General features: G+C 42.4%; 1 protein-coding gene across 1 annotated transcript in view; it reads left to right on the top strand.

Annotated features, from left to right (window-relative positions):
* Fras1 (Fraser extracellular matrix complex subunit 1) overlaps positions 1 to 16,015 on the top strand; it is a 250,306-nt gene that overhangs the window by 20,566 nt on the left and 213,725 nt on the right. Inside the window, exons 6-11 of the mRNA XM_032916779.1 lie at positions 3,812 to 3,895; positions 5,885 to 5,986; positions 6,066 to 6,257; positions 10,622 to 10,711; positions 13,309 to 13,344; positions 14,740 to 14,887. Of these exons, the coding sequence (XP_032772670.1) occupies positions 3,812 to 3,895; positions 5,885 to 5,986; positions 6,066 to 6,257; positions 10,622 to 10,711; positions 13,309 to 13,344; positions 14,740 to 14,887 (652 nt within the window). The remainder of the gene's footprint in view (positions 1 to 3,811; positions 3,896 to 5,884; positions 5,987 to 6,065; positions 6,258 to 10,621; positions 10,712 to 13,308; positions 13,345 to 14,739; positions 14,888 to 16,015) is intronic.

The following is a 16,015-nucleotide window of genomic DNA, read 5'->3' as shown; positions in this document are numbered from 1 at the left end:
GCATGTATGAGAGCTGTCTGCCAAAGATACAATGCTCTGGGCAATTGAAAATAGAGAGGCAGATTCATGATCACACAAAATGGAGTTCACTGAGGATTTTGAATGTATCTTGGATTTCAGCAAGGCAGGTGTATTCCTACATTCTGAGACAGGACGAAGTCATTTGCTTGTGAACCTAAATGATCACGGGCCATATCAGAATGTGTGTAGCCTTTCTTGAAATCTAGCAATGTATTTAGATAGCAGTGGTCAGCACACATGCTTGACGAATTGAATGATGTTTTCTAACGGGGCTTAGGATCTGTACCAGGTTCATCTGGTAGGCAGGCTGGTGGAAATAACCAAGATGGCCGACTATAGTCAATCTGAAGGAAGCCTTACACGTATGGTATCTTCTCTTTCACTTTCAATATAGAGCCCTTTCCTACTCTATTCCAGTGTTCTGGATTTTGTTTTTCTAGCTTGGTGTTAGCGAATCATTTCTATTTCAATTTTTCTTTCTCTAGAAATATCTATGACTCATAGATTGCTCTACTTTCTCTCAGTCATTCTCTCGTTTATTACTTGGTCTCTTTCTTCAGCTTTGAGGAGAACTTCTTAAGTCGATGTTTACCCTTTCCAGGACTGAAGGTTGCAGAGATGAGAGAACAAAGAAGCAGACCTAATTTGCTCTCTTGTTCATAACCTTTAGACTACACTCTGTGCTTCCTTACACTGTCCCCACAACCTATGCTTGCTTCATCAGACCTACTGTAGGAGGCATAATTCAGTCATAGGGATCATTCTCAGTACACAGGAAGCCCAGGGTCAAAGCAAGAAAAAGTAAATAGAAGAAAAGAAACAAAGAGGAAAGAGAAATCACTGGAGTTTGTTTCTTTGGATCTTTTCTCCCTAGGAATGCTGCCGAGTCATTTAACACTTAATACATTTCCATGGTTCCCCTTTGGTTGTCTTACAGAATGCTCAGCTCTTACTGAACAGCTTTGGCTTCAGAGTGAGTAGGAGTTATTTTCCTTTCACATCACCTGTTCTTCTGCATTTGCTCCCCACACCCTTTCCTCATCCTTGCTCAAGAGAAGTCTTGCCTTATTTACTGACTGAAGGATGCCACGATAGTGGCCTACCCTCCACTCTGCCCCTGTGGGTGTGTGGCCAGGTGCTCAGGACTCTGATCTGCTCCTTGCTGTGGCTGTGTTGTGCCGAGATATGATCTTTCCCATTTCCACTGCCTGGTCCACTCACGTTCTCAACACAAGAAAGGAAGCTATTGCCTCTGGTTTGCCCTGTTGTCCCAAGGGCCTTTTCTATTTCTTTGACTGGGGCTTTAACATTTAGCCACCCAGCTTCCTAATCACTGTCTATGATCAACCCTCCAGATTATGTCGTGTTGCTGCTATTTTGGGCTCTGGTTAGGTGTAGAATGAAAGATATGAAAGACTGAGATTCTGGGATCGCCATCCTGCCCACCTCACATAGCAGTTTACGAGGACCAAGCTCAGATCCAGAAAGGCCAGGGGTTTGGAGGAGATGATGACGCTTATTTGTAAGAAAAGGCCACACAGTGTCTTATTGTCAGTAAATTCCTGGCAATGACGGGAAGATGGCTGTCACTTCTACTTTATTTGTGGCATCATTGCTCTGATATTCTCCAATGAACTGTGATAGATAGGTATTATGTCAAGAGCTCTCAAACACAATGCACTGTAAACTTCATTATCACGAGAGTCTTTATTTAAGGGCAACCATAATCCAATATAGTCTTCCTGGTAACTCTACCTCCCCAAATGTAATCTCATTCACCGTATTTTCTAGTACTGGATTTTTGCAGTTATGGAAGATATTATATTAGATCTAGGGCACACATCTTTCTGAGAAGGGATTGAATAGTTTCATCTTTGTGTGCTGTACAGTAAAAATGGCTGTTGATCTCCGCCATCATAGCATAAAGAGGACAGGTAATATATATAGGTATATGGGTGTATGTCCATAATCCTATAAAACTTTATTTTAAAAATAGGTGGTAAAATGGACATGGTTCATAGTCCATACTGTACTATGTTAGTACAAGTTGGATCATGCATTTGAACGGAGTATCTGAAAGTATAGTGTTAGTATTTGTAATGGTCATGTTTATCCCATGTTGGTTAAGATCGACTGATGGGACTCGGGAGATGGTTTCATGGTTAAGCACACTTCTTGCTTTTGGAGATGACCTAAGTTTGCTTCTCAGCACCCATGTAGCTCCAGGGGATGGAAAGTCCAATTCTAGCCTCTGTGGTGATTCACCACATACTTGTGCACATACTTATGTGCACACACACACACACACACACACACACACACACACACACGATAAAAGTCTTGACAGAAGACTTAACACTGACTCTAGCACAGCTTAGTTCATCTAGCTGTTCACTATAGTAAAGTTACAGGTCAGTATGATGACATGTGTCTACTTCACTTTGTCAACTGAAATTTCTTTGAGGAATTCTGAAGTCAAGAAAGGCTCAGTTCTCTCGGTGCCTATCCAGTTTTCACATATTCTGTTGAACATCAATGGTCATAATACTCTATGTATTAAATAAGAAAACAATCTCCATAAAACAAAACAAACAAACAAATAAACAAAAAGCCGAAACAGCTGTTGTTTTAGTTCCAGTGGTTTAGGCATTTGAAACAAGCCTATCAGATAATAATATAGAAACTTGAATAGCAATGCATGCCTCTGCCAAATGATTATGGAGGTGCATTACTGGCACTTTCTATGAAACTTTGATGGCATAGGACTACTCTCCCTTCCATCTCAGGTATGCTGTCTTTCTTATTCTTCCAGAAGGAAAACCAGAGTAACTATGAGAGTAAAACCTGTTTCTCCTTCTCATAAGAGAAAGTGGGGGGGGGGCTGTTTTGGAAGGTTCTGACTTCTATGTAGTAACTACCATTTCTTAGTCAAGGCAACTTAGTTAGTTTTCTCCTTCTCTCCCTTCTAAATGATCCTCCCTCCAGATATTGAAGAGGGCTATGGGATAGATGGGAAGCTGATGCTGTGTCATCTAGGAAGATACTGTTGCTATGACAACAGAGATGCGGACCTGACTTTTCTGGGGTACTGGTTGTAGTGGTAGAGATGAAGAGGAAGAGAAAAGGCAGCTGAGGATGGTTCTCCAGGTGTAGGATCTCTGACACATTTCTCCACAGTGCCTGTTCTCAGATCTCTAAAGGATGACTGACTCTTGCTTGTGTTAAGGATGTCTCTAACATGTATATAAACATGGCTTAAATCAAAATACAGATGCATAGTGCAACAGCTGACCTAGGAAGGGGAAACCTTTGCCTTCGAGTTTAGATGTGAGTCAGGAGAAGTACACATATTCTTAATTGTTCATACGATTAGGGCTTTGGAGTTTTATTTCAATCATTTAACATGAGCAGTCAGCCATATGACCTTAGGCAAGTTACACAACCTGTCTACTGTTAGTGCTCTCATTAAAGGCAAGAATAAGGCCACCTACCTCAGAGAGTCATGGACAGGACACAGGATATGCCTGGTGAACACGTGTATTGTTTTATTTTTATAGTTACCTGTCATTGATGGTTTTAGTAGAAGGCAAGACATGCAGCCACTTTCTAAGGTTCACACCAACCTTGGGGAGACTGCTCCTTACCAGAGCCCTCCCTGGCTTACATAAATGAATGCTCAATGGCAGGATTTGCTGTCCTGCATGTGGCTCAGATGGCTGTGAGTTAGATTTTCCTACTGATGTGGATTAATACTTTGATTTGATGGATTGTCCCCTCTCTGGGTGTCAAGGATGAAATCGTCGTCCGGGTCCCTGGAAAATGCTGCTCTCAGTGCTCTGCGCGATCCTGCTCGACAGCTGGCCAAGTGTACGAGGTAACTGCCGCCTGCTCCACGTGGGTGTCCTGACACACGTTCTTCACACTTCTATCTCATGCCTCCCAACCACAGAACCCCCAACCCTCACATGGGACCCGTTGCCAGGATTAGTAACTCAGTACACAAATGGCTTTTTTTTTCCTCTTCAGTACATGAAAAGCCTTTATGAAAAAAATTAAGCTGAAAGGGATTATAAATACGAAAGAATGTGCTGGCACGCCAAACCTAGTTCACAAACCTTGGGAAAACTTACTGTTCACACGCACACTGGAGAGGAGGGGGAAATGATTGCTCACTGACTGTTTATGCTGAGTTTCAAGGATCAGGGGATGGCTGGCCCTTTCACTGGGTTTTATGCACGGATATTTGGGGACAGCCTCACCCTATACACTGGGAAGAAACACAGGGATGGCAGAGTAGATAGCTCAGGTCATTGAGAAACTGACAGTGGAATAAGCTGTAAACTGAGTGATACTATTGAAACAGTCACACAACCATGCCTAAACTGTGGCAGGTATAAAATGAATGGGACCTCAGCAAATTGAGTGAATGAATAAATGCTCTGTCCTGGGGGGGTGTTCAAGTTATATGTGTGTGTGTGTGTGTGTGTGTGTGTGTGTGTGTGTGTGTGTGTATAGTATATATGTAATATATGATATAACTATATATTATATATGATATAATGATATATCATATATGAGCTATAACAATGTCATATATATGATACACATGTACCTATATATCATATATGATATATATGATACATATATAGAGCTACATATCATATATATGATATAAACAACAGTCATATCATTCTGAAGCAGAAAACATATGCAAAATAAACCCAGCTTATTTTCACTCTTACTCACCACTCTAAGACATTGGGATGATGGCAGTCAGCGGGGACTCTGGGATCAGAGTCTCATTAATTCTAGGTGGTTGCCTTAAAATCTGAATGAAATAGCTAGTTGGAAAAGAATCTTTCAGTTAAGATATGTGTGTGTGTGTGTGTGTGTGTGTTTCTGTATGTGAACCTTTATGTGTCTGTCTGTATGCACTATGTGCATATCCGATGTTTTTGAAGCCCTGAAGAGCATTGGATCCCTGGAACTGGAGTTACAAGTAGCTGTGATCTCCTATTTGAATGCTGGGACCCAAACCCAGGTCTTCCACAAGAGCAGTCAGTGCTCTGAATCACTGAGACATTTCTCCCCCAGTGTGAAACACTTGTCTGTGCTGTGTACGTCCCGTTTGGCACAGTAGTCTCATTTGATATTTTTATTGGACAGGTTTGTAGTAGGTTGCTTTTTCCCTTCAAGAGGTAGGCTGTGAAAATGTTTGAATCTATTTGGCTGCAAGTACCAGAAAAGCCCCAGTAAAAGTAACCGAAATGATAATATTTGTTTGAGAAAACGAGATGCTGCCGTAGGGAGGGATCTGTAGGAGAGATCAGTTCAGGTCTGGGTGTTACCTTCACATTGGGAGTTTGCCTTAACCATGTCTCCCTGATGTCCCATGGATGACTTTTTATTGCCAGAAAGCCCACGTTCATGTATGCATTGCTGCTGGCTGGTGAAAGAAAGACGTGGTTGGAGAGTAATTTCTCTGACCTCCAGTATTTGAGTAAATCTGGGAAAATTCCTATACCCTAGGTGCCAGAGAAGCTCCTGGCGAAAAAGACCTAAAGAATGTCCACAAAGGAATCAACCAATAGGGTCTTCCAGGTCACCTCAGCAATCCCAGGTCATCTCAATGCTTGCTATAGGGACCCTCATCAGATTACATCCATGTAATCCAGATGTAAATATATTTGAAAATTCGTTATCTTTTTCTTTTAGAGGCCGTTTTTGCATAAGTAACTTTGCTTCTCAGAAATATGTTCAGTGCTGCGGCATGGAAAAACGTAATGGGAAAGTATGCGTCTGAGCTCTGTTTGATGCGTGCGGCATTTGATGTTTGCCCTCTTTCTTCCTCTCTGTCTCTCAGCATGGCGAACAGTGGAAAGAAGATGCTTGCACCCTGTGTATGTGTGACCAGGGACAGGTCAGGTGCCACAAACAGGCCTGCCCGCCACTGAGATGTGCAAAGGTATTTGAAAGCATGTTGACTGTGATGCTCCCATTGTCTCCTGGGACTGCCCTTCCCTTACCATTCTCTGTTTCTCCAGGGTCAGAGCAGAGCCCGGCATCACGGGCAGTGCTGTGAGGAATGTGTGTCTGCTACCAGAAGTTGCTCATCCGGTGGGGTCCTGCGGTACCAGGATGAAATGTGGAAGGGCTCGGCCTGTGAGTTCTGCGTGTGTGACCAGGGCCGAGTGACCTGCCAGACAGGAGAGTGTGCCAAGGTGGCCTGTGCCCCGGTAAGAAGTAAAGGCATTTGCGCTTGCCCTGTGGCAGCTCCTCCCAGCAGATGGTGGATGCTCCCTTCTTCCTGGCAGCAGAGAGAAGGACAGGCGGGTCGCTCACATTTCCAGGGGTCTCTTAGCACGGAGATGCAGGGACAGGAAGTGAATGTCACTGTCTGTTCAGACCAGCTTGGAACCCTCCCCAGAGCCTTTAGCTATCACTGCATCTGTTCAGATTAGAAGGACTCGGCCAGACGCATAAAGGGAAGGACAGAATGGAGGGCATTAGCCTATCAGTCTGTGCAGCTGGCCCTCCTTGGTAGTGGACTGGCCTGTGTGCTCTGGCCTTGCAGCGGTGGTCTGCAGGTGTGTCTGGGGCCTGGTTCTATCTGCAAGCACACTGGCTGCATCTAGTAGAAAAGACACCTGTGAGCCCTCCTGTGAACTGGGAAAGCACACACACACACACACACACACACACACACACACACACACACACACACACACACAGATAGAGCAAGGGGGACCTCATAGACAATTCACTCTGCTGGCCTCTGTGAATTTCTGCTATCTGCAGAATTTCTAGCTGTATATTTTAGGGAAATTACTCCCCCTCACCCCCTTTGAACTTAATTTCCACCCATGACTTTAAAAAGAATTGCTTTAAAAGTTTTCTCCTCCTCTGGCCACTCCCATCCGCCCCTCCAGTTTCCCTCAGGGTTTTGAACTTGAGGATACAGAGACTCTACGGAGATCTAAGGCATAGGGGTCAGCAGAGGCTTTTTCCTTTCTGGTTTCTCTCTGCCACTTCCAGCACTGAGCCCCAAGGGTAGCAAGCTTTCAGACAAGACTGTCATTCATAGCATTGATATTTTTCGTTTAGCCTCCCACATCTAGGTCTTGGCAGAGTTGACACATCCTCACACAGAGACGGTCTTGCCTTCCCTTAGATTTTTTTCACCACCCCCATGCCTTTCATTTTTTTTTTCTTCTTACGTGAGGGGAGTCAGAATGCTTGGAAAGAGATGACAAGAAATTCAATGAGGGCCTTTTCCTTCTCTTGCTGTCTGGGGCGGAGCTTCCTTGCCTCCATATCTGACGATATGATGTTGGGTTATACTCCAAGGTTTAACTTGTTGAATATCCAAGGTTTGTGAAAAATAGCGAGAGGTGGTCCTGGCCGGCTGGGCTTCTCAACCACTTACTCTCAGCCTCCCTTGAGGAAAGTCGCATAACCTACTGTCCCCTCTGGTAGCATCCTTCTGTGTGTCTACTGGCCCACTTGATGCAGAGTATCATCTAACCCTGGTGGTATTAGCTAGGCTCTCTGTGTGTACTTGAGAGGAGTAGCTGCTGGAGTTGAGAGTGCCATGCTCCCTAAGCGGTTTTCCGATGCTCCATTAGCCTATCGTGCTCCCCACCGTTGCCTCTAAGGATTGAGGTTCTAAAGCCCAGGGTCTGTTTCTGCAGATGTTTAATTTCTTCCAGAGTGTCTCCACACACTCCAATTTGTGTCAGTTAGTAGATCTGAGCCGGAATTACTGCCAGTAGTGAAATTTTAACCAAAATGGGATCTTAAGGAGAAAAATAAAATACGCTTAGCCTTTTTTTAGATAACACAATTCTGAAATTAGCTTTGGTTAATGACCTTGTTAAAGCCTGGTTATCCCAATAGCTTCTTAATTTCTGTTTTGCTTGTGTCGCTGGTGATAAAACAATGCAAAAGCATACCATGATCTTGGGAGTTCCTGGGATTTGTGGGAAGCCAGAAATGATTGTCCATGGAGGTCCGCAGGAGCACCAAGGATTATGGAAATAGGAATTAAAGGCCTGCAGAGCTCCTGAGGGGAAGGCCTGTGTGGGAGCTGGGAAGTGCACTGCTGGGGCTCCCAGTCAGTTCCACCCTGCTCTTTGAGCAGCTCTTGAAACTTTCAAGGCTATTTGACTCCTAATCTTGGAGACTAAGGGTGTATTAGGTATTAGTGCCATGCATCTACACAAAACTATAGAGATCTCAGTTTCTACTGGTGACAAAAATCACACATGTGCCCCACTGCCATTATTGAATCAGCACTAGTGTTCTGGATTGCCTTGAAATCAATGTGCAGGGTGGGTTTTTTTTGTTTTGTTTTGTTTTTTTGTTTTTTGTTTGTTTTTTAGGAGAAAATGGCGTGATCCTTGTCTTTGATGTATTCAATAAAATCCCTCAACACTGAGACATAAAATGACCAGTGGTAGAATAGCACAATATGATTGATTTCATATTTCCGGGTGTTATAATGTCTTTGACCATAAATTCAGATGAAGTTGTCACATTATTTCTTTCCTCTTAAATGGCCCTAATATTTACTCCTGAGATGTACTGTGCTGGGAGGAATGGCCTGTAGCACTGAAGAGGGATGACTGCATATCGGGAGGAAAACTACCTCTAAAGAGGCCATCCTGTGCTAATGGGCATTCAATTGACTTCCAGAGTCATGGTTCCCTGGGGGTTAGGTTAGCCCTAAGGTTATTAAGTTGGATATTAAATAGGTTCAGCAGAGAAGGTGCAGCACATGTTTGATATTGAGAACGCACTGAAGAATGGAATGAATGAGTTTGTTTCACAATTTAGTTCTATTCAAAGCCAAAGTCCAATGCTAGTTGGCGTGTTCCCCGCAGCAATAAGCTGAAGTGTTTGGGGACAGCCAGGCTTCTATAAATAGTAAAGCTGTTTAGACCTCCTTACCTCACCCAAGCTGAATCCTAGCTCCCTGGGAACAGGGCTTCTCAGTATTTGCTGCTCTGTGTGAAGGCTCAGAACAGCCACCCTCCCCTCTCTGTGGGCTGTGGGAGCTCTCCAGCAACCCTCTGCCATGCCTTCTCTATTTAATAGAAGAACACGCTCTGTCTTGCTTCGAAATATTGTTTTAAGCAACTTAGATTACACACATATAAACCCCTTTTATATGCTTTGAAAGCAAATTTCAATCTGATTCTCAGTGATGCCTTCACTGCGGCTGATTCTTTGTTTCTGCAAAACAATTTATATGTAAATACGCCCGATCCCTGTAGCACCCACCGCTCTCTGTTGGCCTCCGACTGGTGTGCATTTTGATGGACAGCAATCCATGTGGCTTCCTTTTTTTTTGAAATAACTTTTAGGGACTGTCCAGTGTTATAGTCCTGCCTACAGTTTTGTGTTTGTTTTAGAAACGTGTGCTTTTCTTCACTGAAAAGGAAACGTATATTCCATTTAGAAGATCTTGAAGACTCTAGAAGAGAGCCTAAAAATCCATTCTTAATGCTACCACCCAAAGACAAGAAATGCTTTTACAAACTATTTTCTTTGATATAGAGTTTTAAACATAAACTATCGTTGTTTAATATGTATTTAATTTTAGAGCGCTGTTTCCATTTAATATGGTTCCTATACTTTGAAATATAATATAGAGCCCCCATGTTGGATATTAAATATTTAAAGAAACATATTGTTCACCAGAAACTGAATGAGTCTTTAGAAAGTAGATAGTGCTTCGAAGAGCACTCTGCACCCTGCAAGTATCATATATCATTGTTTACATAAAGAAAATTGCAAGCAGAATTTGTGATTTAGTAGTATATTCCCTATAATGTGGGAGCTACAGTGGAATTTAAACTTTCTAATCTACGGAGAATTATTTAGATATTTTTTGAACACCCGGCATTCATTATTTTGAAATAAAAATTAAGTTGAAATTATCAAAGCAGAAAAGACTCTGTAGGCAAACATCTGTCTTCAAAATGTGGCCGTTCTCTTCTTCCTCCTATAATTAAAAAGGAAGTTAGCGGCAAGTTGGCTAACACTGAGAGTTTCCGAATGGTGAACAAAAATTACTTTTCTGCTGCTTAATTTATGCCTGACTCTACATCTGAGCATAAAAGGATTCCTCTGACTTGATATTCAAATACTAGCTTGATTTGCATGCTGTTGTTGCCACTAGGGTTGCAGGTTCTGACTGCACAAATCTGAGATAGTGTGAGTCTTTCCTGTCACTTGTCTTTGCTCTACTATGACATTGCCATGACTACGGTTTCTAGTCATGGGTAGGTAGGTAATTATGGGGTGGCGAGAGCAGAGCGTGTGCACGCATCATCAGAATATGAGAGGAAAAGCACTTGGAGAATACACCGGAATTATGAGGAGACATCCCAGAGGGAGCCAGCTGGGGTGGGTGTTGGGTTACGGTTGTGGGTGGAGATGGATTATGGGGGTGGGGCGCGCACAAATAAGCAATGGGTTGAAGCCTAGAGTGTGTGGAGCTTCTCATTCCAGTCAGGAACCCAGCTGCTTCTCAATTTAGCACTGCTACCTGGAGATGTTAATTTGATGTGTACCACTGCAACTCTTATCCTTACAGGGTGAAGAATTAGTTCACTTAGAGGGAAAATGCTGCCCAGAATGCATTTCGAGGAATGGTTATTGTGTTTATGAACAGAAGGCAGAGATTGTGAGTATCAGGTTAATAACAAAACACTATTAAAATTAATAGATCAAAATTAACCTAATAAGGAGATCTTTATTACCCTTTTTTAGACCCATTCATCTTTTTTTTTCTAGCAAACTATTATGTGTGCACAAGAATGGGCTATGGCTGGGGACAGGCAGACAGAAAGCATCAAGTAGAGCCTGCTCTTGGTAGAAGACATTGATAGTATGAGAAAGCAGATAGTCAAGACACAGACCAATACACACACACACACACACACACACACACGGTGTGCTGATGAACACTTGTGTCATTGAGCTGTAGTGGAGGTTGCTTCTTGATAAGATGATTGGTAAGTCTTTCATGCAGGAAATCTAATCAGAGTTGGGTGGAAGTGGGGGAACCGTGACTATCTGGGGACAGACCGGGAAGAGAGACCACAAAAACAAAGGCACTGAGGCAGGTGCTTATGTGACACGTTCAGGAAATTACAAGAGTGGCAGAGGCTGGAACAAAGGGAAGATGAGGATGAGTAGTAGTCTAGGAGCCAGGTTCTTTACTTCTGGTGGACAGGAAGTGCCAGGAGCTGGGGGCCCTGCAGCCATAATTTAACTTAGACAGAATCAAACTGTGGGTCTCCTTAGGAGTTGTTTTAATTGTGTAGGTTAGTGGTTCTCAACAGGTGGGTTGCAATCCCATTGGGGTCAAATATCAGCTATCCTCCAAATCAGAAATTTATACTATGATATACAACAGTAGCAAATTTACAGTTATCAAGTAGCAATGAGGAACTGTATTAAAAGGCCGTAACATTAGGAAGGTTAAGCCTTGGGTTAAAAAGGAAATAGTCAATAACGCCCACTCCCTAGAGTCGCTTTACAGATAAGAACAGCAGCATTTGAGGAAAGCAGGATGGTTCAGTGGGTAGAAGTAAACCCACTGTGCAAACCTGACAACCTGAGTTACGTTCCAGGATCAACTCCCAAATGCCCTCCTCAAATGTGTGCGTAAGTATGTAGATGTGCTCTCTCTCTCTCTCTCTCTCTCTCTCTCTCTCTCTCTCTCTCTCTTCCTCTCTCTCTCTCTCTCTCTCTCTCTCACACACACACACACACACACACACACACACACACACACACCCTCCTCAAGTAATAAGTAAAAGAAATGTGGAATTTTGATGGAGTGGCTGTGAGGTAAAACTCCACTTTCTCAAATATTATTTCTCCCTGTGTTAAAGAAAAAAATTACCTTTATCCCTTTAACTTTGCCTTACACACACACACACACACACACACACACACACACACACACACACACATACACACACACACACACACCCCAAGGCACATGCATCTGGGGCCAGAAGTAAACCTTGGGTGTCACTCTTCAGAGGACACTGACCTTGGTTTTTGTTTCGTTTTGTTGTTTTATTTTGAGAAAAGGTTTCTCATTGGTCTGAAGTTCACCAAATGAATATGCTGGCTGGCCAGTGAGCTCCAGGAATCTGCTTGTCTCTGTACAAAGTGCTAGGACTACAAGTGCATGCTATACCCTGCTTTTTAAATGTGGGAACTGGGGCTCCAGCTCAAGGCTTTGTACTTATTCGGGAAACACTTTGCCAACCGAACTCTCTCTCCCCAGCCCTGCTCTAGTTTTAAAGCCCATACTTCTCATGGGATTTTGGGATGTTGACAGATTTATCATGTTCTTTAACCTATGATTATTGATCATAAGTACTGTAGCTTCGCTGACCAATCGGAATAGGGTTGTAACAATTGAGAGTCCGTGTTGTGACTGGTCTCAATCTAAGCTAACAGGACTCAATCACCTCTGTCAACCTGCCAGAGCTTCTGTCTATTCTAAGAGAGTGATTTAAGTCAACAAGGCAGGCTATCATTTTGAATCCCTCCTATGCTGCGATCTTGAACAAGGTCCCTACTTATTTAGTTCAGATGAAAACAGTACTTTCCTTCTGGGCTATTAAGATGATAGATGCAAAACTCTTGGGACGGCCAGAGGCTTATCTGTAGTTAAAAACATTGATAATTTTAGACTGTTGTTATCACTTGTCTCATGGTGATATTTTCGTCATCTTCATTGTCTTAAGAATTTAGAAAATTAATGCATCCCTATAATTGTTGAATTTGGATCCATTTAATAATATTAGTTCATCCATCTCTCTCTCTCTCTCTCTCTCTCTCTCTCTCTCTCTCTCTCTCTCTCTCTCCCTCTCTCTCTTTTGGAAGTTAAACCAAACGGAACTAAGGAAAACCAAATGTTAGAAATAAGTACGGATCTCCATGGCAGTCTGGTACCACAAAAATTCAAGAGTTTCACTTAAAAGTTTAGATTCCTTGTCCTCGAATTCCATGTATGTTGAGGGGAATTGAATCCATGTGCTTGAGCACAAAGCAAGAATAAAAACTCCAAAATGCCTTCATCCTCGATTGGTATGATTTCCTAGTGTTTGATGCAGACAGATTTTATTTTTAATTCATAAGAAGTTAATAAACTTGCACAGAGCTTGGTGGGAATGGATATCTCCTAATGGGAAAATAAACAGATCCGCCTAATGTTGTTTTTAGTGCTATCATAAATACATTTCTTCTTCTTTTCAGATGTCTTCAAATTCGAGTGAAATTAAGCATGTTCCAGTAAGTATAGATTTTAATTTGTGCATGGCTCCTTACAGAGTTGTTTTAAATAATGATTTGCATGAACTTGCCAGCGGGGACTTGGTGACTTAGCATTTTCATAGTTACATTTGATGGCACTAGGGTTGGAAACTAAGGGTGTTGGGAAAATGGAGACATCTATGCACTAGACTTGGCCTCATTTTTCTTTCCTTGTTCTCTGTAATTGATAGTTACATTTCACTAACCATGGGCACCTACAGGTCTCCTTTACGTTCCTCCTGATGATTTTTTTCCCGGCTTAGACAATTCAGATTGATCTTTGAGGAAACTTGGTGTACAGTAAATTATTGTAGGAATCACTTCTTGGAATGGCGAAGGGATCATTCCCCAAGGAACTGAGTGTCCCTTCTCCGTGTTTTAGTTCTGCAGTGCCGTGGGTCTTGTCTTAAAGACAACAAGGTTATCATTTTTAAGTGTTCATGAGTGAGCATATAGGAACCCAGGCTGAATAACATCTCCCCTTCTCACAACTGTGCCTCCCTGCCTTCCCTGTTTTCTCGAAGTTTCCTATTCACTTTGAAAAGTACTTCATCAAGCTGTTAGCAGTATTTCACATTAGTTAGCTCAGCGAGCATTTTATCAGACTTTTATTTTAAAGCGTACTACCCCTGTTTTCTCATTTTTTTTCCCCTCTCTGATAAATCCAGTGCGGCCTATGAAGGGACCTTTGTCTCATTCTGATTTCCAGGGTCAAGTGGATTGCTAAGGAAATTGCTTCTAGAATCAGTATAGATCCTCTGTCAAGCTATTCATGCATATTACCATAATTCAGTTGGCCAGAAGGAATATTTTAAGGAGTGAAATCTCATGGTACATCTGTAGTCACAAAAAAAAGAAAAAAAAAGAAAAAGAAAAGACCTGCGGAAGCTTTGATTTTGAGAAGACAATGCCTTTCTTGTTACTCTGACTGTAACAAGAAAATACAGTGTTTGAACCAAGTTTCTCACTCTTATTATAGAGATTGTGTTTAATGGACCTGCTAACCACTAGGTACAGGAAGTAATGGTAATGCCCCCTGGTGGGTTTTGTTTTGGCTCTGAGGGGTGAAATGTGTTGGGAAACATATTTGAAATTCTTTTTACATATCCTGGTTGCCCAAAGGTACGTCGAAATTTATCTCTTGAGTGTGCTTAAAATCATTCCGTTGATGCTGCACATTAAAAGAAACCAATTAAAAACAAAGACGGGGAAACTATGCTTGCTAAATTCCTTGCTGTCTGAGGGCAGAGTCGGGAGGGTGGGATGCTGATGGCGGGCATCTCCCGGCCCTTGTGGGGGTTTGCTGGTCTACCTCAGAAGTTCCTCTTCTGAGTCTCTGTATCTGTCAGTCACTGTCTCCACTCTTTCCCACAGGAGGGGAAGAAGTGGGAAGAAGGCCCTTGCAAACTGTGTGAATGCCGGGATGCTCAAGTTACTTGCTACGAGCCATCTTGCCCACCGTGTCCAGTGGCTACCTTAGCCATGGCGGTGAAGGGACAATGCTGTCCCGACTGCACACCAGGTAGGTCCATGTCCCATTTGCTCCTACTGAGATGATTTTCCTGTCAAGAAAATTCAGAGATAGTCTCATTTTTCTTCCAATTATGTTTTGTTGCTCACTTTTGGAGGTTTTTTTTTTTCTTCTTGTTTTTTGACAAATTATTCTTGTTATTTATCTTTGCAGAATTTGTTTGACTACAACCACATAGCTTTGGGCAGGTCATTCACCCTCCGTGTCTTAGTTTTCTTAATTATAAAATATGCCTTATTTATCTTGCAAATAAATTTGTATTAGTCAAATACCACAATATTAAGGACTCATCATGGCCTGTTGGCCTTCTACTTTTGGAAACATAGGAATAATTCTTTTTTTTTAAGGTGAACTGTGAAACAGATGGCTTCTTTCGCAGTTCTCAAATGAGGCTTTAAAGTTTCAAGACTCATTAATTTCTTCCAAAAGAAAATTTTATCTACTTGTTTTGTAGTTGTGCCTTCAAATCACCTGGGCCTGAATTAGTTCCGGTTAGTGGTTACTGGCAGGCTCTGCAACTGCCCAGCTCCACTCCAATTTTCCTCTCTCGCAGCCTTTCTCAGAGACAAGTGGCATTTCGTCCATTTGTATTTCCTAATTAATTGTTTCCATCGGCAAGCTCCAGTTTCCCACAGAAGCATCTGCTTTCCCCCGTCACCCTTGTTGTGGATAATCGGAGTTCCACTGAAGAAGTGTGTCAAGGGAAACGCAATGGGACTTTATATTTAATTATGGTACCTTTGCCAAAGTGGCTCTCCGGGCTTCACAGAACAAATGTTTAGCATGCTATGCGTGAGGCATTAAAAATATCAGGCCCTTGAAAACTTTAAAACCTGAAAACAGCCCCGTGGTGACTGTTACCTCTGAGATGAGGGATAATCCTGATTAGAGTGTGAACGAGAGTCAAGATTTTGAAGAAAAAGAAATAAAAAGAAAAACGATGTTATTGGTTAAAGATATGACCGGCTTTTAAAAGTTATAGCCTCTATCTCTGACCTCCCTGTGCATGGCAGGCTTCAGAAGAGTTTCTCTGATACCATGGATGACTACTCTGCTTAAGCCCCATAGCAGAGAGGAAATTATGCCTCTTTCTCGAGTCAGCACCGCAGACAGAGGGTT

The sequence above is a fragment of the Rattus rattus genome, chromosome 11 (assembly GCF_011064425.1).
Source record: "Rattus rattus isolate New Zealand chromosome 11, Rrattus_CSIRO_v1, whole genome shotgun sequence".
Classification (NCBI taxonomy): Eukaryota; Metazoa; Chordata; class Mammalia; order Rodentia; family Muridae; genus Rattus; species Rattus rattus.
This window is presented reverse-complemented; position numbering and strand designations above follow the sequence as displayed.